The sequence below is a fragment of the Primulina tabacum genome, chromosome 5 (assembly GCF_025594145.1).
Source record: "Primulina tabacum isolate GXHZ01 chromosome 5, ASM2559414v2, whole genome shotgun sequence".
Taxonomy (NCBI): Eukaryota; Viridiplantae; Streptophyta; class Magnoliopsida; order Lamiales; family Gesneriaceae; genus Primulina; species Primulina tabacum.
The window spans coordinates 553,427-579,435 of NC_134554.1; the positions used below are offsets into that span (position 1 = coordinate 553,427).

General features: G+C 36.0%; 1 protein-coding gene, 1 long non-coding RNA gene and 1 pseudogene across 2 annotated transcripts; 1 reads left to right on the forward strand and 2 right to left on the reverse strand.

Moving 5' to 3' along the window:
• The first annotated feature begins 52 nt into the window (after positions 1-52).
• Positions 53-6,137, forward strand: LOC142545159 (vacuolar-processing enzyme-like). The gene is made up of 9 exons (XM_075652154.1): positions 53-317; positions 2,052-2,216; positions 2,295-2,451; positions 2,647-2,732; positions 2,826-3,025; positions 3,254-3,302; positions 4,609-4,818; positions 5,169-5,375; positions 5,711-6,137. Exons 1-9 carry the CDS (start codon positions 99-101, stop codon positions 5,891-5,893), a joined length of 1,476 nt encoding a protein of 491 aa, XP_075508269.1. The 5' UTR covers positions 53-98; the 3' UTR covers positions 5,894-6,137.
• On the reverse strand, positions 3,382-4,615 carry LOC142545160 (uncharacterized). The gene is made up of 2 exons (XR_012820229.1): positions 4,345-4,615; positions 3,382-3,415 (listed from the first exon to the last, which is right to left on the reverse strand). It is a non-coding gene; the product is annotated as an uncharacterized LOC142545160 (long non-coding RNA).
• A 7,741-nt stretch (positions 6,138-13,878) lies between the features above and the next one.
• On the reverse strand, positions 13,879-15,335 carry LOC142545161 (zinc finger CCCH domain-containing protein 20-like; annotated as a pseudogene).
• Positions 15,336-26,009: the final 10,674 nt, after the last annotated feature.

Consider the following 26,009-nt stretch of genomic DNA (forward strand, 5'->3'; position numbering starts at 1 on the left):
CATTATTTTATATATAAATATACATATATACCTAAAAAATATATCTCAAATTAGGTCATATTTCTTGTATAAATACGATAATTTTTGTCTCACCACTCATGACGATTCCCTCCGCCTGTACGCTATTCCTCCTTTTACTCTCCGTGGTAGCTACCGCCGGTGCCCGGGATGACATTCTCAAGCTTCCTTCCGAAGCACGCGTATTTTTCGACGGTGGATCGCAGAAGGTAAACGGCAGGGCTGATGACGATTCCGTGGGGATCAGGTGGGCCGTCTTGTTGGCCGGATCCTCTGGTTACTGGAATTACCGCCATCAGGTGATCACGCTCCTCTTAAATTGTTGAAATTTATTAATCGAAGATTTAGGTTTTTGAATTAAGATTCTAGTGTATAATTGTGTTTCGTGAAGGCCGATTGTTTTTGTGTTGAGCTCCGAATTTATTTCTAGGTAATTAATCAGACTGATACTGTTGTTGTTTTAAAATATTTTGAGATATTTCGTTGACGGGTATGATTATGAATTAATGAACTGTGATGAAACTCGCGATAAGTTTTTCAAGAGTGTTAGATTTTCTGATATTTACTTCGGGTTGGTATTTATTCCACCGAACGACCTACTAAGAATCCGAAGTTTTTTTTTTCTGTTAATATAATATATAATATGCACGTATGTATGTTTTCCATTCTTGAAAGTATTGTTTCGCTTAGCTTCGATTCTTCGGACAAGTTTTTTAAAAAAGTACTCTAATAATCTGTGAATGAAGTGTATGATAGACATCTAATTTTGGTTGAACTAAATGCCAGATGTTGACCGTTAAGTCATCTAAATAATTGAAGTCTTATAATATAAGCAGGAGGCCCACATATTAGGCCCCGCCAAATTGTATTTTGGATCTTCACATCATTATTTTTTCACACGTCTCTCGAGGACTTGTCCATGGGTGTTAGAGACGGCTCGAGCTTGGCTACTATCGTGTATGCTCACAAGTTAATAATAACTTTTAAACATTTTCTATATTTTATTAATATAAAGTAAATTTAATATCGACTTTATGTATGAAGTGCATTAGCTCAAGATTCAAATTCACCGGTCAAAGTCACTCATGATCTGTGTTTATTAATAAGTTTATGACCCACTTTTCTTGAACATAATCTGGACTAGCGAGCCAACTCATGGACCAATCTCTACCTTATGCTCCTTTATTTTAAACTCAACGAGCTTGACCTTAATTTCTTGTATTCGAGCTCAACTCTTTGACAACACTACTTGTAGCACACCATTGATACAATCTAAAAATCGTGGCCACACTCTTCAAATGAGTGTCTGCACTAGGCTTCTTAAAATTAAAGAAAGAAGATAAGAAAGGTGTATAGCAGGGAAGTGACTCTACACAAACCAGAACCCCAGAGAAAGAGATAAGTAGAGCAGGGAAGAAGCCCATTTTCTATATCGTACAAAACCTTACTATGTTTACGATCTTATATATTTATATTCTAAAGGATATTGGCCATTTTGCTGCTTAACGTAGAAGCCCAAATAATATAGAGCTCAATTGTGATGTAATGTGAACATGTTTTCTCAAACCATCTTGTTTCATACTTGGTTTGATTTATGTAGGAGAATGTCCATTGGTTTGTTGTTTTTTACTTCAACCATATGTGAAGCAACCTTCAGAAATGAGTGTAAATAGGAAACTTTCAAGTTAATAGATTTTCATGTCTCTGATGAAAATCAGCATGAGAACAAACTAATTTTATTTATTAAAGAATGTAATTAAAGGCTAATAACAGCCAAGTGAAGTTAAAATTTGATGGTGGAACTTTGCTTGAAGATTAGGATGCTCTAATACCAAAAGAAATCTTTCTATGCTACACTGCAAAAGAAGAAGAAAACAAAGTGACTTTGAATACACGTCTAACTCTACTATGCAGTCTATCTCAAAATGCTTGTCTTGAAAAAATGATGCCCTTCATGTTCAGGATATGCATTTTGACTTTGTGATGTTCCTCCAGTCCACTGACACTGATACTAGTCCTTACATTTTTGATAGGCCGATATATGCCATGCATATCAAATCCTAAAGAAAGGTGGTCTCAAGGATGAAAATATTGTGGTTTTCATGTATGATGACATTGCTTTCGATGAAGAGAACCCAAGGCCAGGGGTCATCATTAACAGTCCTCATGGTGAGGATGTCTATAAGGGAGTTCCAAAGGTTTGTCTTATTCTCGTGTCTCTAATTTGCATATTGACAGTTAAAATTTCTCTCTCTTTTCTCACTCTCGTGAGGCAGGATTATGTTGGAGATGACGTTACTGGTGACAACTTTTTGGCCGTGCTTCTTGGGGACAAAACTGCTGTCAAAGGAGGTAGCGGGAAGGTTGTCGACAGTGGTCCAAATGATCACATATTCGTATTCTATTCTGATCATGGTGGTCCCGGGGTGCTTGGTTAGTGAACTACTGTAGACATATATTTAGCCCCTTCTTGGTTAAGTGCCCGGTTTTTACCGTGCTTTTGAAAAACTTAATCTTACAATATTTAGATCTGATAGCATCACTTTTTTTTCCATATATTCTATTCATTGACTATGCATTTAGTGCTAAGCATTTGATTGCTTATTGTGTACTATATTATATGCTCAGGGATGCCTACATTTCCTTATCTTTATGCGGATAATCTGATCAACGTTTTGAAGAAGAAACATGCCTCTGGAACATATAGGAGCTTGGTATCAATTATGGCTTTTGTTTTCATGGTGCAATTTTTTTACCTGTTAAGCAAGATTAAAAATCTTACACAGCTGATACACCTACTTTTTTAGGTATTTTACCTTGAGGCTTGTGAATCTGGAAGTATATTTGAGGGTCTTCTACCTGAAGGCTTGAATATTTATGCAACCACTGCATCAAATGCGGAAGAGAATAGCTGGGGAACCTATTGCCCTGGAGAATATCCCTATCCTCCCCCAGAATACGATACTTGCTTGGGTGACCTGTATAGTGTTTCCTGGATGGAGGACTGGTATGCATTAGTTTTTGGGTTCTATAGTTGATATTGCATGACTTGAACTTGCAGTGTGTCAGCTTATATGCAAACTCAGCAAAGTTTACCTATATTGTTCAATGGCTAGTTTGCTGAAGCTAACTACTCACTCAAAAGCAGTTCCGTGAATGAACCTATTACTACCTCTAATGCCACTTGTCATATTTTATGTTTTTTTAATAATGTTCATATTGTGGCCATGAACAGCGATATCCACAACCTTCGGACTGAAACCTTGAGGCAACAATATCAACTGGTAAGATCTCATCAAACTGTCTTTACATTGAGCAATCCTATCGAACTAGTATGTTTTTCTTTTGCCATTTTTTTTAAAAAAAAAATGGCCCAAGATGCGTTCTTACCAGTGTTCTAAAAAGCGGTAGGCGGTAGGCGGGCGGTTACCTACCGCCTAGCGCCCTAGGCGACTAGGCGGGCCCTAGGCGGTTGTCTAGGCGGTTTTTTTTAAAGCTTAAATTCATTAAGTGGTTCATGAGTATTATTTTTGTATATGAAATATATATTATTATAAAATTTAAAATTGTAATAATAAATATATATTAATAAATTTTTATATATGAATCATCCACATCAGTTTATTACTTTACTACAACCGTTGTACAATGAAAATTAAATTTGTTCAACATTTTTTCCAACATAATATATTGATATTAAACCTAAACATCTAACTCTTCTAGTTCATCTCCATATTTTTCCAATACTTCTTCTGTATCGGATTCAAACTCAAAATCCATGGCTTCTTCCTCCTCTTCATCCGATACAAATTCTTCTTCGTGAAGTTCCCTTACATCTTCAACATTTGTCTCAACATCTTCATCTCCACCATCAACAATCCATCCTTGTGCCATAGTTGCTTCACTAGCAAATAGAACATCCAATCCTTTTTCTTCTTGCCTTCTCTTCTTGTTGATGATCTTGGCATTGAATTGAACATAAACTAAATTGTTCAACCTTCGTATCTAGTCAATTTCTTTTCTTAGTATGGATCTATATTAAAAAAAATATTAATATTGAATACATATATAAAAATATATAATAATAAGCATAGAATAATCAATTAAGTAATTACTCCCTCAAAAGTACTTCAATTAAGTGTAAAATCATTCAACGTTCCGGATTTTTAATTGTAAAATCGCCTAGACGGCTTTCGCGCTAGGCGCCGCCTAGGCGGCCGATTAATATGGTAGCGCCTAGAAGTTTCGACTAGCCTAAAATCGGGGCGGTCAGCGCCTAGGCGGTCCTAGGCGGGGATTTTTAGAACACTGGTTCTTACTGTAAACCATAAAAAACAAGGAAGGGGGACTAGGCCAAAACAACCGAACTAATCTGTCGGTTGATTTCTGAATGTCGAACTCCACCGTTTTCATACAAAAACTGCGTTCAAACTTTCCATGTATTTTTATTATGGACTCACATGATCTCAGGAGTGCGACATCACAAATACGGGGTGAATTTGTTTTTTGATTTTTGGTGCAACACATCTTAAATGTTCCATGTTTTTCCTGATCTTGTTTCGGAATGATTATCTATGTTGACATTTGAAGGTTAAGAGTCGAACTGCTAACGACAATTCTTACGATGGCTCCCATGTGATGCAATATGGTGATCTGAAGCTAAGTGTGGATAATCTTTACACATACTTGGGTACAGATCCTGCGAATGATAACTTCACTTTTGTTGATGAAAATTCTCTTTGGCCATCTTCAAAAGCTGTCGATCAGCGAGATGCTGATCTTCTACATTTTTGGCATAAGGTACGTTCAAATCTTGTGAAAGCAAATGTGTTTATAACACCGAGTCTGTTTCTCGTGACTGCATCTGGAGATTGATGTAGAGCAATTAGGCTGCAATTGTGATTGAATGGCTAATTAAATAATGTTAAACCCATCATTTAATAAATTGTGCCACTTGAAGTGCCTGCCTTTATATCTGGATTTGATGGATGTATAGTTAAAGCAATCTGTACATGTACACCTGGTAACAAATTGAAGGAGGTAGGCCCAAAACAGGAAGGGACAATAGACATGGCAAGAATTGAACCTAAGAAAATCTGTCTCCAGCTATATTTTTTTCATGACTGCTTTTCTGGATTCACCTATGACAGTATCGGAAAGCTCCTGTAGACTCTGCTCGGAAAGTGTCAGCTCAAAAACAGTTGGCTGAAGCTATGGGACACCGGACTCATATTGACCACAGTATCGAACTTGTTGGAAAAATTCTGTTTGGAATTGACAAGGGTCCTCAAGTGTTGAAGACACTTCGACCAGCTGGGCAGCCTCTTGTTGATGACTGGGATTGCCTCAGATCCATGGTAATTTGACATCATACTTCTGTCCCTGTTAGAAAATTTGTTAAATATTCTTCTCAAGTCCTCACTCCCCTAAGCATGGTATGCATTTTCTGTAACTGATATCGGCGACCCAAGAATACTTCTGTATGGTTTTGCTGTATTAACGCTTTTGATTCTATTGATTTGCATCTTAGTTTTCTTCCAGGTTTTACTCTAATAGTAAAGTTCAATTTCTAATGACCGGCATTTCCCCTGAAAACACTATACACAAATTTAGTATTATTTGCTGTGTGTAAATCGTCTAGCTGTCAATCTTATATCTACGTAAAATGATCCTATTCTTATCTTCTGCTCAGGTTAGAAGCTTTGAGACTCACTGTGGATCGCTGTCTCAGTATGGGATGAAACACATGCGCGCGATTGCCAACATCTGCAATACTGGTGTGAAAATAGAGCAGATGGCCGATGCCTCAGCTCAAGCCTGCGCCAGTTTTCCTTCCAATTCATGGAGTTCTCTCCATAGGGGATTTAGTGCTTGATATCCGTCGTCAAATTCTGGAAATACGAAGACTTTCTTCTATAATGTAAAATATTGGCTTCAATTATAGATTACAATATTGATATAATTTACTGCAGATACAATGCCTTCAATGTTGGTACAGATTAGAAGGTACATCAATCAATGTCTGCCTATCTGTAAAATCATATGTAAATAATGTTCTATGGGGAACTTGTTGATTTTGCCTTGTAATTTATATTGTCGTAAGTTGAAAATTTGTATTATGATCGTGTCTTTCAAGCTTAGTGTTTGTGTAGCATGAAATCTAGTTACTTAACAGTTGAGATCTCCCAAGACATCGTTTGGTTTGTTGCTGAATTGGTTAAAGATAAATAATATAAAGATAAAAAATCAATATAATCCAATACAATAATGATGTATAAAATTAATTTTTGTAGAACTTGAACTAAGTATTTGATGTATGATAAATTATGTTTTATCCTTCCTATCAAATGCTAACTAAATGAAATGTTTTGTTGCTTTGGATGAAATTTTTAAGTACAAGGTAATACCAGATTGTTTTATTTGTTAATAAAACAATTGGATTGGAGTGTCTGCGGATGAAATTCAATCGCAGTATCTATACTATATCTTATTATTGTTATTATAACTAGGAAAAATAAAATTTTATTATAAGAAAATACCTCTCAAATTGTCCACTACCAGGAGCACAATAAGTGGAGGATATGATCGCTGGTTTACATTTGTTATGAGGATCTTATTCTTTTGCAAAGGGAAATTATTCCTTCATTAAACTTAAATATCTTTATTCGATTCTCTAAGATATGCAATTACAAATTTCTAGTTTGCTTACTTCATTTTTAAGATACATAGAAAGTTTCTTGACGTAACATTAAATTATATATAACATTAAATTATACACCATATGATATATAAGTTTAAATAACCAATAGTCCAAAAAGTGTAGCACCAACCACACCCGTTGTTTAAAGAAAAGCGATATGGGAACTCTTTTTTTTTTTTTTTTTTTTAAATACTGAATTTACCTTATTTTATTTTAGGCTTTCCCGTAGAAAAAGCAAATATTCTCAACATAAAATAGTATTATGAAATTCATTTTATAATCTAATACACAATCCAAAGCATGAAGAAACAAAATAATAATATAACGTAAAACACTCGGACTACAAAATGCACATGATGAAATTGTAGAAATACATGCAAAAATACAACCCTTAAAAGTAAAATTCAATCAGCGCCAAATATGAAATACCAAATCAACAGATCTACCCGAAAACAAATCCTCTCCGCCTATACATCGCAATCCATCCCATATATATGCAGAAATTCACGTAGGCATTCAGATCCTCAGTGCAGATCCGATGACGAATGATACTACCGCAACGGCGCAACCAACAGAAAAGAAGGGCGATGCCATTCCGGCCGCAGACTCGGGAACCGGAGATGGCGCCGGAACCGGAGCCTGAGCTGTCTTGCTGGCTACGAGGGCGAAAATGGTGACAATCGCCATTGTGACCATGGAAGCTCTGCACTGCGACACCGCCATTGCAGCTTCTGCGCGTGGAGTAGTGTGTGTGTGGGAGGAGGAGGTGGAGATATTATCGTGAGATGATGAGTGGCGGAGCTGAGAGAGAGGGCGATCGAGTGCTTATATATAGAGGAGGCAAAGATTCGATGGGAATGTTTCGGGCAGGGGAGGGAGCGAACGGGCAACTGCCCGAATTTACAGACTGGCTAGTAGGGGAGAAGAGACAGCTGTTGCGGGTCACCATCGGGCTAACGGATTCACAATCACGAGAGTTGTTACGACATCGTGTTGAGAGGTTATTTTAAATTTTGAAAAAAGTTGTTGATTGACATATTTGACCCTACGAGCTGTTCCAAGCTGGTAGCACATGGGGTGCACGTTAATTGTCATGATTTTTGTTGAAATAAATACGAAAAGGATTTATTTATTAAACAAATGAAATCTATAATTCAGTGGACATTATCGACTCAAAATTTATTTTTATGTGGATTCAAGAGTTGATCTTTCATGTTTATATCGATGATGATCATTGAATATGTGCACCAATATTTTGAGTATGTGTAGCTTAAAACACTTATCCCGAAAACTGTAAGTTATTTTAGTTAACGTTGATTAATAAATTCCATGCTTTAATTTAGATGACAAAATGGAAAAAAAATAAAATAAACTTCTTCTGCAAAATTTCTCATTACATTGACAATTGATTGTCAGGTGTTGAGTTATTATTGGCGTGATCGTTTTTAAAACAAGTCGAATTAGAAAAAGAGTGATAATTTGATACACGTGACAATTAATGATTAGTGTAAGACTAGCAAATAGTATTGCCCACAGTTCCAAAGCAGAGGGGAGAGAGAGGCAAATTAAATTACATCCTTTCACAAACAACTCTTTCGTTAATCAAATGACGTCGAGAGTGGATACTATATGGTGGGTTTAATCTATTGTATCTTGAATAGTCCCTTATAAACCAAATTTCTCGAGTCCCCTGTGATGCCATTTAAAGCCAATGAGAAGAAGTGCTCCATGCAATTTGCATTTTACCGAAAAGAACAAAAGCACTCGGCAACAAATATTTTGTTCCAACTAACTATTCAAATTTCAGATTACTTTTGGATGATCATGGAAAGTACGTCATGCGAACAATGACTTATTCCCGCGAACACATAAGTTAAATATGTTTTGCAGTTATTCAAGCAATTATTTGTGGGACGTTTTGTCTTGAGTTGTATGTAAATTGCTTAGATGACACTTTCAACTAAGTACAGGACAGTATTAAACAACCTGAATTGAAAACAAGAAAACTATAGTACTTTAGAATGGAATTTAGATGGATGGTTGTAATATATTTGTTGCAAATTTCTTTATCGATTGTTAGTAGTGATATGGTAGTTAATGTCTCTCTATCAAAACAAGAATCTGCATGTGGAATTAAATAGAAAAACAAATATTCAGAAACTTCATGCAGTTAGAAGCATTCAGATATGACTGATCCAGTATTTCCTTCATTTTTTTTCATTAGTTATTATCATCTTTTTTGGTTTATGGGACCTCAATTCAAGACACCAAATCTGATCCATCATATTTCCCAGCTTCTACTAATCCTGCAACTCGCACCAATACAGGTTGGCGACTTCCCGCTAACATCAACAACTCTAATTGGCGCCATCATTCAAACCAGCTCCAACAGCAAAGACTGGTGTGCATCACCGAATTTTGGTTCTTCTGCTACCAATAATGGGCCATTCATCTCGGTCTCCCCGACCCTATCTTGGTTATTGACAGATTGCAGAATTCAAGGACATACAGCCAAGAAATGTCCTTCTAGTCTAGTCCCCGTTGGGCGTTGTCCAATCTGCCAACTCGAGCTCCTCAGCACAGGCAGCAACATTACCTACACGACATCAAGCTCATTATGCTGCCAATACATCACACTCCGGCATGGCTTTTGGACAGTGGTGATTCTCACCATGTTACCTCCGACTTGAGCAATTTATCTCTTCATGCACAATATCACGGCACCAATGATATCATGATCGGCGATGGCACGAGTCTCCCAATAACCCACTGGTTCTACCTCTCTTCAAACTCCCAATTCTAATTTCAACTTAGATAATGTTTTTTTGTGCCTATACGATGAAAAAAATATCTGATATCGATTTCTAAATTTTGTTTTCCGAATAATGTTACCTGACTCTTTTCTTCTGAAGGAACTTCGCACAGGAGCAACACTTTTAAAGGGTCAAACTAAATTTACATTCTCCACTGTCAAGACCACTTCGTCCAAGTGGCATCATAGATTAGGCATCCTGCATAGCATCTCATTTCAAGTTATAATTTATCTTTACCTTCATCATTCGATTTTTCATGTAACGCGTGTCATTGCAATAAAAGCCACAAACTTTCTTTTTCCGATTCTACTCTAATTTCAAATCGTCCACTTCAAATAATTTTTTTCCGATTTATGGACCTCACCAATTATCTCTCACGATGGTTTCAACACAAACAAAAATCGGAGATAAAAGATGTCTTCACTAAGCCATAGTTAAAAAATATTTCAATACCAAAATAAATACCTTGTAATCAGATAATGGTGGAGAATATATTGCACTTTCTAGTTTTCTTGCTGTCAATGGCACATCTCATCTTACCACTCCACCTCACACACCTGGAGCACAATGGTTTCTCTGAGCGATGACATCTCCATATTGTAGAAGCAGATCTGACCTTACTCTGTCATGCCTCAATTCCATTAGTTTATTGAACCAATGCCTTTGCTACTGCAGTATATTTGATTAACCGCATGTCTACTCCAACCTTAAATCTCATCTCGCCATATGAAATTTTTTGGAGGTTTACCACATTATTCCAAACTTAAAAAATTTGGATGTCTTTGTTACCCCTGACTTCGTCCCTACACCACTCACAAGCTTGAGTCACGTTCCAAGCCTTGTGTTCTCTTAGGTTTCTCTCTTACTCAAAGTGCGTATTTTTGTTACCATATGTCAACTTCAAGAATGTATGTTTCTCGGCATGTTAGGTTCATTGAATCGATTTTTCCTTTTGCATCCTTACCCACTAAATCCTCAAATCCAGAACCAGTTACTACCTCTACCTGGATTCCACCTGTGATCAATCTCCAAAACTCAGCATCGTCACTAAATACATCCTCAACAACAGCTCCTTTGTGAAGATCCACCACAACCAAATAATTCCAACAACCCACAAAATAATTCAAATGATAACACCTCCGTCACAAATCTCACATCAACCACTACTCAATTCAATACGACAAAACCCCAACATCCAATGCAAACCAGAGGCAAAAGCCGCATCCACAAACCTACTCAAAAACTAAATCTTCACACCCAGCTTTCCAAACCCATTGACCTTGAGCCCACAACAGTGACCCAAGCCCTCAAAGATCCCAAATGGTGTCGTGCTATGTCTGAAGAATATGATGCTCTTGTCCAGAATGGAACTTCGGAATGAATACCAGCTGATCCTAGCACAACATTGTTGGATGTTAGTGGATTTCTCATATTAAACGTAACTCAAATGGTTCCATTAACAGGTTTACAGTTCGGCTCGTTGCAAAGGATTTTCGCCAAAGACCCGGAGTTGATTACCATGACCCTTTCAGTCCGGTGATCAAACCTACAACAATTCGACTCGTTCTTAGTCTTGCAGTGAGTTGTGTTTGGTCTCTTCGTCAACTCGATGTTAATAATGCCTTTCTGCAAGATCATCTCAGTGAAGATGTGTATATGACTCAACCACAGGGGTTCATTGATCAAGATTTTCCATCACACGTGTGTAAGTTGAGAAAAGCTATTTATGAGCTCAAACAAGCTACTCGAGCATGCTATCTATCAAGAACTTCGAGCTTTCTTCTTCAATCTGGCTTTAAAAACTCACATGCTGATACTTCTCTTTTCATATCTAATTCTGGTGGACGTGTCGTACATTTGCTTGTTTATGTGTGTGACATTATTATTACTGGGGATAATGTGACAATAGTGGTTCGCTTTGTTCATCTTTTAGCAAATAAATTTTCTCTTAAGGACCACGGCATGTTGTCTTATTTTCTTGGTGTAGAGGTTGTACCCAATGAACAAGGCTATATGCTCTCGCAACGTCGTTACATCTTGGATCTACTTGTTCGCACTCAGATGACTGATGCTAAACCAGTGCAAACACCTCTACCTTTGAGTTCTTCACTTTCATTATATTATGGGAGCAACTTATCTGATCCTGCAGAAATCGGGGATATTATAGGCAGTCTGCAATATCTTATGCTCTCCCGCCTTGACATCGCCTTTGCAGTCAACGAATTACCTCAGTTTATGCACAAGCTAACCATCGAACATTGGAATCTTGCCAAGCGTCTACTCCGGTATCTAAGTGGAACTCAAAATCATGACCTACAACTCTATCGTGAATCTCCATCTTTGTTGCATGCATTTTCTAATGCTGATTGGGCTGGTGACCAGGATAATTTCTACTCCACCAGTGCCTATATCATTTAGCTTGGACGCAATGCCATATGTTGGAGTTCGAAAAAGCAAAGGACTATAGTCCGTTCTTCACAGAAGCTGAATACCTGTCAGTTGCTAACACAAGTGCTAAAATAAATTGGGTGTGCTCTTTGTATGTTATCTGATCTTGGACTTAAACTCTCAACTTGTCCAATCATCTACTGTGACAATATTGGCACAAATCAAGTTTGTTCTAATCATGTTTTTCATTAAAAAATGAAGCATGTTTCTATCGATTTTCACTTCATACGAGAACAAGTTCCAAAATGGGACTCTAAGGGTTGCTCATACTCTACTGATCAACTTGCTGATATTCTAACAAAACCACTATGAAGAACCCGGTTTCTATCCATTCGAGACAAGATTGGACTCTCTTGTCGAGATCCATCTTGAGGGGGCATATAACTGAAGACCAAGTCTTCAACGTTTGAATTCTTATCACAACAATTTGGATAATCTTGAATTCAAAATTTAAATAGTTTTCACCTTGTATATAGGAATTAAGGTAGACTTAGTTTAACCAATTTGTATAAATATGTACATCATGTAAATGAAATACATGTCATCTTTCCTTACGATCTATGTGATCCTTTCTTAATTCTATCAGTATATCATATGACTCTAGATATTTGTGATTTCTTTGCGACATAATATACAAGTGATTCAGTTCACCCATTGAATCGTTATTTGTGCTAATATCGTTAAAAGAACAGCTAAGACTTTATGTTTTATATGCCAATGTGCATTTTCACCAACAATTCATTAAAAAGTTGAAAAGAGATTATAATAATGGTTAATCTGAAAATCTGTTGCACTTGAAGCTCATTTGATAACTCATGCATGTTTCAGTATTCATCATAAAAAATGCAATTAATGGCATGATAATGAAATTATAGCAAAGACTAAAGTTACATAAAAATAAAAATAAACTTCAGACAGTTGGTTAATAATATAATCAAATCAACGATTGAACTCCCTATATCTCATTTATATGTTATTAGTTGTCAGGAATAAAAGTGAAATCTTGAGACAATTTGATGAATATTATTATCAAATATTCGATTAAGCCCGATGGTGACTATGATCAGAGGGAGACCGGCTTGCCCCTATGAACACTAGTGTTCCGATTCTTTTTCTTTATCTTCTTATCAAAAGGCCTTGCCTGTTTCTCCGAAAGAGGGACCGGCGTAGGTACAATTTACGAAAGAAAGTGGGCCTCAATTGAAAATATATATATATTTTTAATACAATGTGGACCAAGATTCTGTCCACGAATTTATCTTCCGCGTGTATTTTATCTAGCCTTACCGCTAGATCAAGATGGCTTCTCAGTTCGGATTTTGAATACAGTAATTGAGAACCCGGAAGAAGGGCATTTGACAATTTCTTTTTGGGTTTTGGTTTGTGCAGTTCATCCCCTATATTTTTGGCTTCTCAGTTCGGATTTTGAATACAGTAATTGAGAACTCCATGTCGGTCGGTCGGTCTTTTCCTTACTTCGTTTCTACGAAAGGGTACCAAAATCATCCCACAGTAAAACTAAATAATTTCTTTTCTTGTGTCTTGTCGATGTTTATTTCTCCGATGTATTTGTCTAACTGACTAATTGACAAGTTGGATTGAGATGTATATATATATATTCTGCAATTATATATATATAATCGCAAATATGTATTAAATGGCTTCAAATGTAAATTATTATCTTCAATACCACATGAGTTACTACTGTAATTCTTTTAATATGTTTAAAATTTAACATGTTCAATAGCTCCATTGGTAGTTAAAATATAAATTATCTAAAAAAAGTAAACAAGCTTGAATCATAACTGAAATACTTATTGGTAAAAAAAAATCTATATGCAATGAAACGTACAACTATACTATTGTATCTTTTAGTCTCATGAATTAGAACATAAAGTATGAATAATGTTTGATTTAATTTATTTTGCGCAACTCCTAATCAGATACTATAATATAATTCGAAATAAATAAAATTACAATCCATCTTTCCTTCGTGACAGAGAATTTCAACTTTTAATTACAAAATCACCAATTTCAACCCCTTATACAATACAATACAATACAATACAATACAATACAATATATAAATGTCTATATAAACACAACAAAATAGAGAGAAATTGATTAGCACACCGTGTTAACAAACCAGCTTCTATGGGTCGCCGCGGTCAGACGAAATCAGATCCGGGTTGACCAATCTGGATCCAACAAGATAACCCGAACCCAATTCATTCAATAAGTTCCGATACCCATCCAATATCTGGATTCTTATCCGGAATGTCAACTAGTCCGACCCGGTACTGCGGGTATTCAACAAACGGCTCCTCTTGGCAAGATGTTTCCCATAGGTCGAAAGTACCCAATCTCGCATGTTTAAGGGCACGGGAACGAATAGGAGTAGGTGGCAAGCTAGTGAATACGGGTCGGATCATACGAGAGGGTGGGGCTCATGCACAAGCCCATGCCAATTTTCACATTGTTGACTTGCAAACGGCGGCGCATCGAATTAGCGAGTTGATCGACAGAGTTTATGCTCATTAACCCGCCACGCGACAACGACGGTGACAAAGTTTTCGGAGACACCGGCGGCGAGTATGAACTGGATTTCGGCGAAGATCCGAACAAACCCGAGGCTACAAACGAGTCGCCAGTAAGTACACTCAGGGACGCGTCTGGGGTAGTAGTAGCATGTGGCAAAATTCGTAGCTGCTCCGACGTGTGAGCGAAGAAGCAGACGCGACGCCGGCAGCGAGTCCCATCTTTACACGGCTGCGTGCGATATCGAGCTGGGTGGAGCCAGCACTCGAACACGCCGTGTGCGTACTCACAGGCATCCCCTCTTTTGCACGCACCCTTCCGAAATTCCGGGCACGGGGTGCCGTAATAGTGATACTTCCGCGGGTCACGTCGGCGAGCCTTCTCTCCAGGATGAGGGAATGGGCACTCCATCCAGTCATGATTCCTCGCCCGCACGCATTTCCTCACTTTAAACTCGAACATCCGGAAATCATCGCATGAGAACGCGTCCACCGGAACTTCAAAATCATCCGAATATTCATCCGCTCCCTCCAGGACGTCATCTTTGTTTGACGGAAGATATCTAAGCAACGCCGACACAGCACTTTCGTACTGGCAAGCCTCGGGGTAAATATTGTGGGCGATGGGGGATTGGACGTGAGCCGACGAGTCTTCAAAATGCCGTGGTGGGATTTTGACGGTGGGATTCCACCGATGAGGTTCTCCGATCGACATCATCGTTGTTTGCTATCCGTGTAGTGGCACTGTCACTGAGTCGGGGTTCCACACAATATATACTGTTTTCTGAACCATAGTTAAAGCATTTCATGTAACTATGGTTGGGTTCAGATGCTGTTGGCTGTAGTTAGATTTTCTTTAGTTTTATCCAACGGATCGGTTTTAATTTACAGGCTCTGATTTTCTAGTTTTGACTTGCATAATTTATCTAATAAATTTTTTAAATCGATCCGAGTTCAATATTCAACCAAATGATTCCGTCGAATTTGACGTTTTATATGTTCGATTAAAAATTAATTAGATAGATTTGAACATGCCATGTGAAATATATAATATGTGCGATAGATATATATATATATATCAGAATAAGGGTTTTTTAAAAAATATTATATTTTTAAAACTTATGTATTAAAATATTGCAGAATTGGAAAGATTGTAAAAGTATACAATTCGGAATTTGAAACCCCGGATTCATATTTTTTTTAACAAAAAAAAAAAAATTTGTTTGTTGGTGACTGTCCCAGTCTGAATCCGGGGATTCACATGAATCCGGTACACCCGTGACTACCTACTGCCCACTTCGCTTATTTAAATGAAATGAATTCCCTACAATAATTATAATATTAATTGTATTATTGGAATTAGAATATGTATAATTATTTTTATTACTATTGTATTTATTATAATTATATGTTATTATTATAAGTAAAGATAATATAATTATTTATGTATTATGAAGTATTATTTATTTGTAAAAAAAATTAGTTTATTTACAGTAATTAGTTTTATTATCAATTTATTATCAACATATACGTTTTATTCTTTACAGCCGAAAATTGCAAGTAAATTTCGTTTAATATGTAATACGTAGTTACATTTTTTTGATAAAAAATATAATATTTGTTAGTTAATGATTTTTTGTTTGCAATATGGCTGAGAATACGGATAATGTGTTGTATTTGCGGGATAGACACATATCAAATAGTATCAACGCTGAAAACATGGATGCACTAATTCCGCCACGTCGGTCTGACAAATGTCTTTGGAGATTGCTTAACGCTGAAAACATGGATGCACAAAATTCACCAGTTGGGAAAATGTAGTAGACCGAGGGATTTTAATGGGCCTGGTCGTGGGGATACTATATCCAACCATACCATCTTCAATAATGACATAGCCTCCTACGTAAAGTAAGGCCCTCACAGTATCTATATCTGCACCGACAAATATGACATAATGTATACAATCATAACAAAATTTAATTATGTATTTCTTACACATATATTAAAACTATGACATAATATAGACAATCATAATAAAATTACAAGAATCACTTACAAGTTTATTATTATTATTATAGAATTTATATTGTCAAATCAATTTAATTAAAATTTATATTTAATAATATCAATGTTTGTTTTTTTAATAATTAAAATATTGTTATGAGTTATATTAAAAATTTAAACTTCTAAACATGTGTAAGTATAATTTTCAAATATATCAATTTCTTATATTATCAATTTTAACACGGATTATACACGGATTCCACACGGATCTGATACAGTAATTATTATAGTTATTATTATTACTATTGTTATTACTTAAAAATATTATAATTAATATTATAAGTATTGTTATTACTTAAAAATATTATAATTAATATTATAAGTATTGTTATTACTTAAAAATACTATAATTAAAATTATTATAGTTATTATTATTACTATTGTTATCTCCGTGACTATTATTCTGACCACACATTGTGACTTTTATTGCTATTGTGACTATTATTGCTACTGTCATACTTAGTTTTAATGTAAGGCCCGAGAAATTTATCCTGTTAATCTGAAATGATTTAGTGATTAATTGATGTGATTATAGACGGAATGAATCAGACTGGGAAAGACGAGAAAAGACGCGAAATATGTGCGAGGGAGATGCCATCCGCGCACATGCGCAATCTGGTGCGCACACATGCGCGGGTTTGGCAGAAGACCCTGCGCATATGCGCGGCGTGAGGGCGCGCATATGCGCAAGGTGTCCAGTAGCCAAGGAGCTGGAACAGAACATTGCGTGCACATGCGCGACGTGAGCCGCGCACATGCGCGAAATGTCCAGAGAAGTTGGCGCATATGCGCCGGATGGAAGCGCGCATATGCACGAGTTGCATTGCACGAGACAGTAGGTCTCGCGCATATGCGCGACGATGGGGCGCTCATATGCGCGAGCTGCCGTGAGTCAAACGCGCCGAGACATATTGTCTCGTGCATATGCGCCGAGTGATGTCGCGCATATGCGCGAGACGTGCAGGTTGAAGGATTAGCCACTTGCTTTACATGCACGGGATGTGTATATATATATACATGCAAATCTTCATTCAGCAGCCGAGAGCTTACGGGAAAAAGGCTTCAAGTTGCTTTGGCGTGGGAAATTGAGATTTAAGAGAAATCCGTCCGTCAGATTTTGAATCCGACTTCAGTACTGAGTTCCTATCGACGCAGGCTACAACTGGATGTAAGTTTTGTTACGTTTAGACATGATTTGGAATTATGATATTGTTAGAATTAAATATAAATCATATATGGTGTTTCTGATATAGTAGACATTATATATTTGAAGTCCGATTGAAGAACAGACTGTGTATATAATTGTTGTGATTTTCGGAGTTAATTTGATTGAGATTCGATATCAGAGTTGTATTGTTATTCAGATTATGAGTTGTACTGATACTGATGATGAGTTCTGGTATTATATCTGTGATGTTGAGATTGACGGGGATAACGAGACTGTATTGTTATACCGTCGAAACATCAGTAAATTGATATTGTTCAGATTCAGTAGTGATTTCGATTATATCGTGATATCGTCGATATGGATTATATTGTATCTTGATTCGATATTGATCAGATTATGTTTGATTTGAGTATTGATCAGAATAGATTTTGAATTGAGTTGCATATTGAGATTGTGCCTATGCGATATTGTATTTCAGATTGATATGGACAGATTTGACTTTGAGACTTCGACTTCGTCAGACCGAGAAGATAAATGTATAAATTTATGTTGATGTGGGATTGCACAACTCGAGTCCGATTGACTTGAGTTTCCCAAAATCACATACTTTACTTTATTGCATCGATATTTGCAATTGTATGAGATTGATACCTTTGATTTATTGATTTATGTACTGAGTCATTAAGCGGATACGCTTAATTGTGAATGAGTAATCTTGTGACAGTAGTGCCGGATAGTGATGGAATCGTCACCGGCACATTGCACATTGTCACAAGATAGGATATTGGTGAAAATGCCAAAGTCTGTGACGGTTAGGTCAAGACACCGGACGTTTGGCTATATCGGAGTGCATAGAATTTGAGTTTCTTCTATTACTGGTGTTCGATATGGAAAGAGCCAAAGTCCGTGAATAAGAACATACCACCACCCCGATCGGAAATGTAGGTGGGTGTATGTTCTTATTCCGATCGGGATCCCTATATTAGGACTGAGTCGAGTCTGAGTCTGAAAATCACGGAGAGTGATTCATTGTTTGATATTGAATTATGTTCCTGATGATGGTATATGCTTAGAATATAATTTATTCTTGATATTGATTCATGTTTAGGAGTATAATACATGTGATGAATATTTGATTCATGCTTCTGACTTTGATACGTGTTATGAATATCTGTTATATGCTTTTATATTGTTTATATGATCGCATGTATACATGATTTATACTGAGAATGTAATTCTCACCGGAGTTATCCGGCTGTTGTCTTGTTTGTATGTGTGTATGACAACATGTGGGATAGGATCAGGGTCAAGAAGAGAACGAGGCTGGACTAGATAGCCTGGAGATCCGGGCTCAGAAGTAAATTAGGAGTCAGTACTGATATGTAGTTGAACCTAGTGAATTATTGTAGACAATACAGGATTTGTATGTTTGTATTTAATATGTAATTCAGATTGATTTACATAACGTTTCCGCTTTGTATTTTAAAAAAAAAAATTAGACCATGTTTATTATCATTGATTAAATTGTCCTAATGAGGATTAAGAACATGATTAACGTCCGGGTCCCCACAACAGGTGGTATCAGAGCATTAGGTTCCAGAACAGTAGGTTTTAGAACTGTATGTTCTTGAGACTGAGATAGAGGCTAGTGAGCGGGGTAGAATGAATTTTCTTTCCTTGCATGTGATTGCTAGCATGTGATTTATTATAATGTTGAATTACATTGTGTGTGCTAGCATGATATTATTTGTGATTGTTTTTAAATACATGTTACCTGAATATCTGAGTTGATTTGGTAATATATCTGAGTTGAAAATGAATCAGAACCAATTATTGATCAGAAGGTAAGCTGATCAGAAAGGGACTGAGATTGATTTATCTCATGTGATACTAACTCTGGTGGTAATCAGATATACCTCCTCGAAGAATTCCAGAAAGAGGTAGTACTTCTATTGATCAGATAGATGTGTCAGAAACTCCGATGGAAATACAGTTGAAAGAGTTTCAGTCATTTCAACCGCCGATTCTGAGAGGTACTGAGACATCTGATGATTGTGAGAATTGGTTAGATGATATATAGATATTGTTTAATTCACTTGAGTATCCAGACGAACGGAGAATTAAACTAGTGCCCAACCAGTTACATGACGTCGCTCGGAGTTGGTGGATTACAACCAAAAGAGTATTAGAACAGCGTGGTACGGTAATTACGTGGGAAATCTTTAGAGCTGAATTCTATCGAAGATTTTTCTCAGTTTCGTACCGAGAGAACAAGAAAGCAGAGTTTGAGAATTTGAAACATGGCCGACTGAATATTGAAGAATATGTTGCTAAATTCTCTACTTTATTATGTTTTGCTCCTCTTATAGTCTGGAATGATGAAGCTGTAGCGGATCAGTTCATCAACGGATTGAATGCTGAGATATCTTCCTTGGTAAAGGTAGAGCGACCCCGGCATTTTGGTGATGCTTTGAATAAAGCAAATAGAGCTGAGGCAAGTTTGAGTCGACAACGAGGGAGGTTGGATGTGATCCGACCCCAGACACAACAATCCCCTCTCAGATTTGATAGTGGCAGTACAAGTGGGAAGCCAGATTTGTTGAAAGCTCGAAAGAAACAATTTAAGAAATTAGGGAGCGGACCGAGCGGTTCATCTAGCTCCAGTGGTTCTAGCCCGAGTTATACTGGAGTTTATTGCAGGACTTGCGGAGGAAGACATCCCACTGAGCAATGCCAAGGAGTATTTGGTAGTTGCCGTATCTGCCGACAGTCAGGACATTTTGCGAGAGTATGTCCACAGAAAGGTTCCCGAAGATTACAGAGAGCAGAGGCATCTGGTGGTAGTGACCGAGGAACAGATCCAGGATGCACTTGATGATGTAGTGACATGTATCTGTTCTTTTATGATTTTGTTCCATATGTATTGGGGAGATTCTCGTACATCTTATACATGATTCTGTATGAATTGCATTGACATAGCCGACAATCAGGACATTTTGCGAGAGTATGTCCACAGAAAGGTTCCCGAAGATTACAGAGAGCAGAGGCATCTGGTGGTAGTGACCGAGGAACAGATCCAGGATGCACTTGATGATGTAGTGACATGTATCTGTTTTTTATGATTTTGTTCCATATGTATTGGGGAGATTCTCGTACATCTTATACATGATTCTGCATGAATTGCATTGACATATGCTTTATTCTATTGGGTCTGTATATACTGTAGTGTTGATTTCTTTATCTTTTGGGGGAAAGATTGATATCAGTGAATTTTGTCAATATCGTATACTGCAGTGAAGTGAGAATGAGATTGAGTTAGATATGTTGTACTTGTATTGTCTGATTCTGGCAGCATTATTGATATGAATATATTGAACAAGTACAGAGCTATTGTAGATTTTTACCAGGAGATGGTAAGATTCGGACTTGAAATGGCCGAAGAATGAATAATGTACGGTAAGGATTTTCGATTTTGAATTCCTTTGATTTCCGTATTAATTATGATTCGATGATTATCGAAAGGGATGGAGTTATTACTTATGCATTCAGTTGATTACTGAAAATGAATATACCATGAGCTGATTTGTCAGTAGCAGGAGAAATGCTAAAGTCTTTCTAGATAAAATTCCGGATTTGCCTTATACCAGGGAGAGTGATTTCCGCCTTGATTTGATACCAGATACTGGTTTTATTTTAGAAGTCCGTACAGAATGATACTGATTGATTTGAAAGAACTAAAATATCAGTTAGAAGATTTACTGACCGAAAGTTACATCTGATTGTGTGTTTCTCTGTAAAGTACTTCAGTTCTGATTATGGGTTGATGAATCCGGTATTCAGAGGTATTCTGATGATTTTATGCCGTTTATCTGTGATATTTTGTGATATACTCGTGGCATATGATTGACTGAATTGAATATCTTGTATTGAAAGATCTGAGAACTGAAATTGTTGTATACAGAAATTGTTCAGATATGAATCTTGATTAAAACAGATTGTATTCCGAGTATGTGATATCCGAATATGGTATATCGATTGATATTAGCACAGCTGAGGCAGTGATCAGTGGCTGAGAATGATACCGATGTCAGAAACTTCTTTATTTTCTTGCCTAAGTTTAACATATTATTGCATATAACTGTTGTTTTGAAATTGCTTGAGAATTTTATTGTTCTAAAATAGTATTTGAGACAGAGTATATTAGTTGGTGGACATTACATCCAAGGATGATATAGCAGTTGATCTAAACAAAGTCGAAGATGTGATACAGATTATTGGGAACCGTTGAGAGTATATACAGTTCAAGCCGAATCAGAGCTGATTTCGAAAATTACAGCAGTTTAGAAGTTTGATCAGACTATTCAGAACTTGATTCGATAGTCAGAACATGGTGTCGATCAGAATATCAGGTAGGTAATACTGTATTATATGTAAATAATCGACTTGTTTGTGCCGAATATTTCGAATCTGAAATGACAGATATAGTAAGAAGCGCACGGTAGTCGATTCAATATTTATTCTGGTGAGTTCTGGTATTATATCTGTGATGTTGAGATTGACGGGGATAACGAGACTGCATTGTTATACCGTCGAAACATCAGTAAATTGATATTGATCAGATTCAGTAGTGATTTCGATTATATCGTGATATCGTCGATATGGATTAGATTGTATCTTGATTCGATATTGATCAGATTATGTTTGATTTGAGTATTGATCAGAATAGATTTTGAATTGAGTTGCATATTGAGATTGTGCCTATGCGATATTGTATTTCAGATTGATATGGACAGATTTGACTTTGAGACTTCGACTTCGTCAGACATAGAAGATAAATGTATAAATTTATGTTGATGTGGGATTGCACAACTCGAGTCCGATTGACTTGAGTTTCCCAAAATCACATACTTTACTTTATTGCATCGATATTTGCAATTGTATGAGATTGATACCTTTGATTTATTGATTTATGTACTGAGTCATTAAGCGGATACGTTTAATTGTGAATGAGTAATCTTGTGACAGTAGTGCCGGATAGTGATGGAATCGTCACCGGCACATTGCACATTGTCACAAGATAGGATATTGGTGAAAATGCCAAAGTCTGTGACGGTTAGGTCAAGACACCGGGCGTTTGGCTATATCGGAGTGCATAGAATTTGAGTTTCTTCTATTACTGGTGTTCGATATGGAAAGAGCCAAAGTCCGTGAATAAGAACATACCACCACCCCGATCGGAAATGTAGGTGGGTGTATGTTCTTATTCCGATCGGGATCCCTATATTAGGACTGAGTCGAGTCTGAGTCTGAAAATCACGGATAGTGATTCATTGTTTGATATTGAATTATGTTCCTGATGATGGTATATGCTTAGAATATAATTTATTCTTGATATTGATTCATGTTTAGGAGTATAATACATGTGATGAATATTTGATTCATGCTTCTGACTTTGATACGTGTTATGAATATCTGTTATATGCTTTTATATTGTTTATATGATCGCATGTATACATGATTTATACTGAGAATGTAATTCTCACCGGATTTATCCGGCTGTTGTCTTGTTTGTATGTGTGTATGACAACAGGTGGGACAGGATCAGGGTCAAGAAGAGAACGAGGCTGGACTAGATAGCGTGGAGATCCGGACTCAGAAGTAAATTAGGAGTCAGTACTGATATGTAGTTGAACCTAGTGAATTATTGTAGACAATACATGATTTGTATGTTTGTATTTAATATGTAATTCAGATTGATTTACATAACGTTTCCGCTTTGTATTTTAAAAAAAAAAATTTAGACCCTGTTTATTATCATTGATTAAATTGTCCTAATGAGAATTAAGAACATGATTAACGTCCGGGTCCCCACATTTAACAACACATTTGTGATTATTATTATCATTATTATTTAAAGTTAATCAGTGCAAATATAAAAATTTAAATTATTATCATTAATAGAACTAATGTAATTTTTTTAAGAAAACGTATGTTAAGTATGTCGAACAATAATAAATATAAAAGACAATAAAATTATGTTATTTTTATTACATTAAGCTAATTTTCATAATATTTATTGATTCAAGAATAAAATTCAGTCAATCAAATTTAGTTCAATAAATCAACCAACAATAATAAATATAATAAACAAAAATAATAATATTACCTCTTAATATTGAGAAAAAAAATCTGAAAACCGGTGTTGGAAAGAAACGTCTTCGGTGCTCGGTGATCGAAAGAAAATTGCTCGTAAGGGAAAGGAAACTTGGTTAGAAAATGAAGGGAATTCATTTCATTTAAACAAGGGAAGTGGGCAGTGGGTAGTCACGGGTGTACCGGATTCATGTGAATCCATGATGCTGTCCCGGGACTGTCCCGGATTCAGACCGGGACAGTGTCACGGATTCAAATGAGTCCGAGACAAACAAATTTTTTTTTTAAATTCGAATCCGTGGTTTCAAATTCCGGATTGTAATACTTTTACAAACTTTTCAATTCTGCAATATTTTAATACATAAGTTTTAAAAATATAATATTTTTTAAAAAAACCCTAAGAATAAATGTAAAACTATTGATTTTTTAATTAAAATATTAGGAGTGAAAATAATAATGAAATAAAAAATAGAATACGAAGTTTCTATTTTAAATTATAAAAAAACTTAGCAACATAAAAGAAATAGTTATTCTATGAGCTTAACATTAAATAAAAGTATAAATATTAATCAAATTTTATAATAATTAAAAATGTTTATTATATATTAGCTTTGAGATTAAATTATTAGTATAAATATTAATCAAATTTTATAATAATTAAAAATGTTTATTATATATGAGCTTTGAGATTAAATTATTAGTTCGATCTTATCATCATAAGGCAATACATTGACATATATGCTTAAGAATTCATACATTATAAACGAGTCAGAGCACTTTAATTTGTAGTGGTAGTCGTTAGTTTTTGTGTTAGGTCAAGATGCATGTTAAAGTACCAAATATCATATTTTGTCGTTAAATTATATATATATATATATTTCAAAACTACTCAACTTGTAAATTATTCGCTGTTATCAATCTATTACATAATAATTAGAAATAAGAATATTATATGCACGTCAAGCAAAAAGTACACTGCATCACCGCATCAATTAGTTACTAATTAGGTAGTTGCACCGCACTAAAAGATAAAGTCCCTATCGAAGATTGATATAAAACATGATATCAAAAACATAGAATTTGTCACTGTTTAATTTTTTATTAAAAAAATAAAATTAAAATTTACTACAACAATCAACCAAGATGTACGGATGGACATGCGTAGCAGTCAAAGGTGTACACGTATCCGGTGGCGTGTTCCCCAATAAAGGGACACGTGAAACGTCGCATTTGATGGTTTTGGATATGGATTGCTGTCCTTTGAGTTTCAGATTCTCCCCACTTATTCATTTGACTTTTCTTTTCCATTTTTTTATTATTATTTATCCTAAAAAAAAAAACAAAATTAATTTATGATACACATCCTCAAATCTTATCCACCATCAGTAGATTTTAGTGTGGGGATAATCCCAACATACACAAGGAATGCATGCCAGAGCCTCACCCCAGTCCCCACACACTACTTTATAGGATTATTCCATCCCCGGCAAGGATACATCCAAGGGCCGGAATTTTTTCTGGCCCAAATTTTTTTTTTAATTTATTTTTTCCCATGAAATGGAATCCCAACCATTCATATGGAGTGTGGGCACTGTCCTCACACCCAGGATCGAACGAACCCTACTCTATACTAGTCGGTAACTGAATCCTTACAATGAAAATAACATCCGAAATTCCTAAACTTTTAACATTTATGTATATGAGAGAAAATGGTAACAGAAATCACATAGGAAATTGATGTAGTAAAATAAAATCACTACCAAAAATAGAAAGATTCAAGCTGTGAGCACAAGACAATTGTGCAGTTGTGGAGCCTACGAATCCCCAAAAAATAATTTAGAGGATGGACACATGCATCGGAAACAAAATAGCAAAAATAATATAACAAAATATGCCAAAATTAGAGTCGATCTCTAGTTACATGTAGGATTTTGCGGGCCTTTGACCCATGCATATGCTTGCTTAATTTTAGGGCCCTGTAAAGGATCTTAATAATTCATTAAACAAAAACTAAGCCCGATATTTAGGGTTTGGGTCATAACCCATCGGAAATTGTGATAATCACAAGTGGAGTGGATGAAAATTGTTCACTGTTATAAATTTCATTT

What these genes read in the sequence shown, in the direction of transcription:
- LOC142545159 (XM_075652154.1), top strand. Translation starts at nt 99, where the DNA reads ATGACGATTCCCTCCGCCTGTACGCTATTCCTCCTTTTACTCTCCGTG. An exon ending in TCTATAAGGGAGTTCCAAAG is followed by an intron (nt 2,217 to 2,294) that starts GTTTGTCTTATT and finishes CTCGTGAGGCAG; the next exon opens with GATTATGTTGGAGATGACGT. An exon ending in GGGATTGCCTCAGATCCATG is followed by an intron (nt 5,376 to 5,710) that starts GTAATTTGACAT and finishes TCTTCTGCTCAG; the next exon opens with GTTAGAAGCTTTGAGACTCA.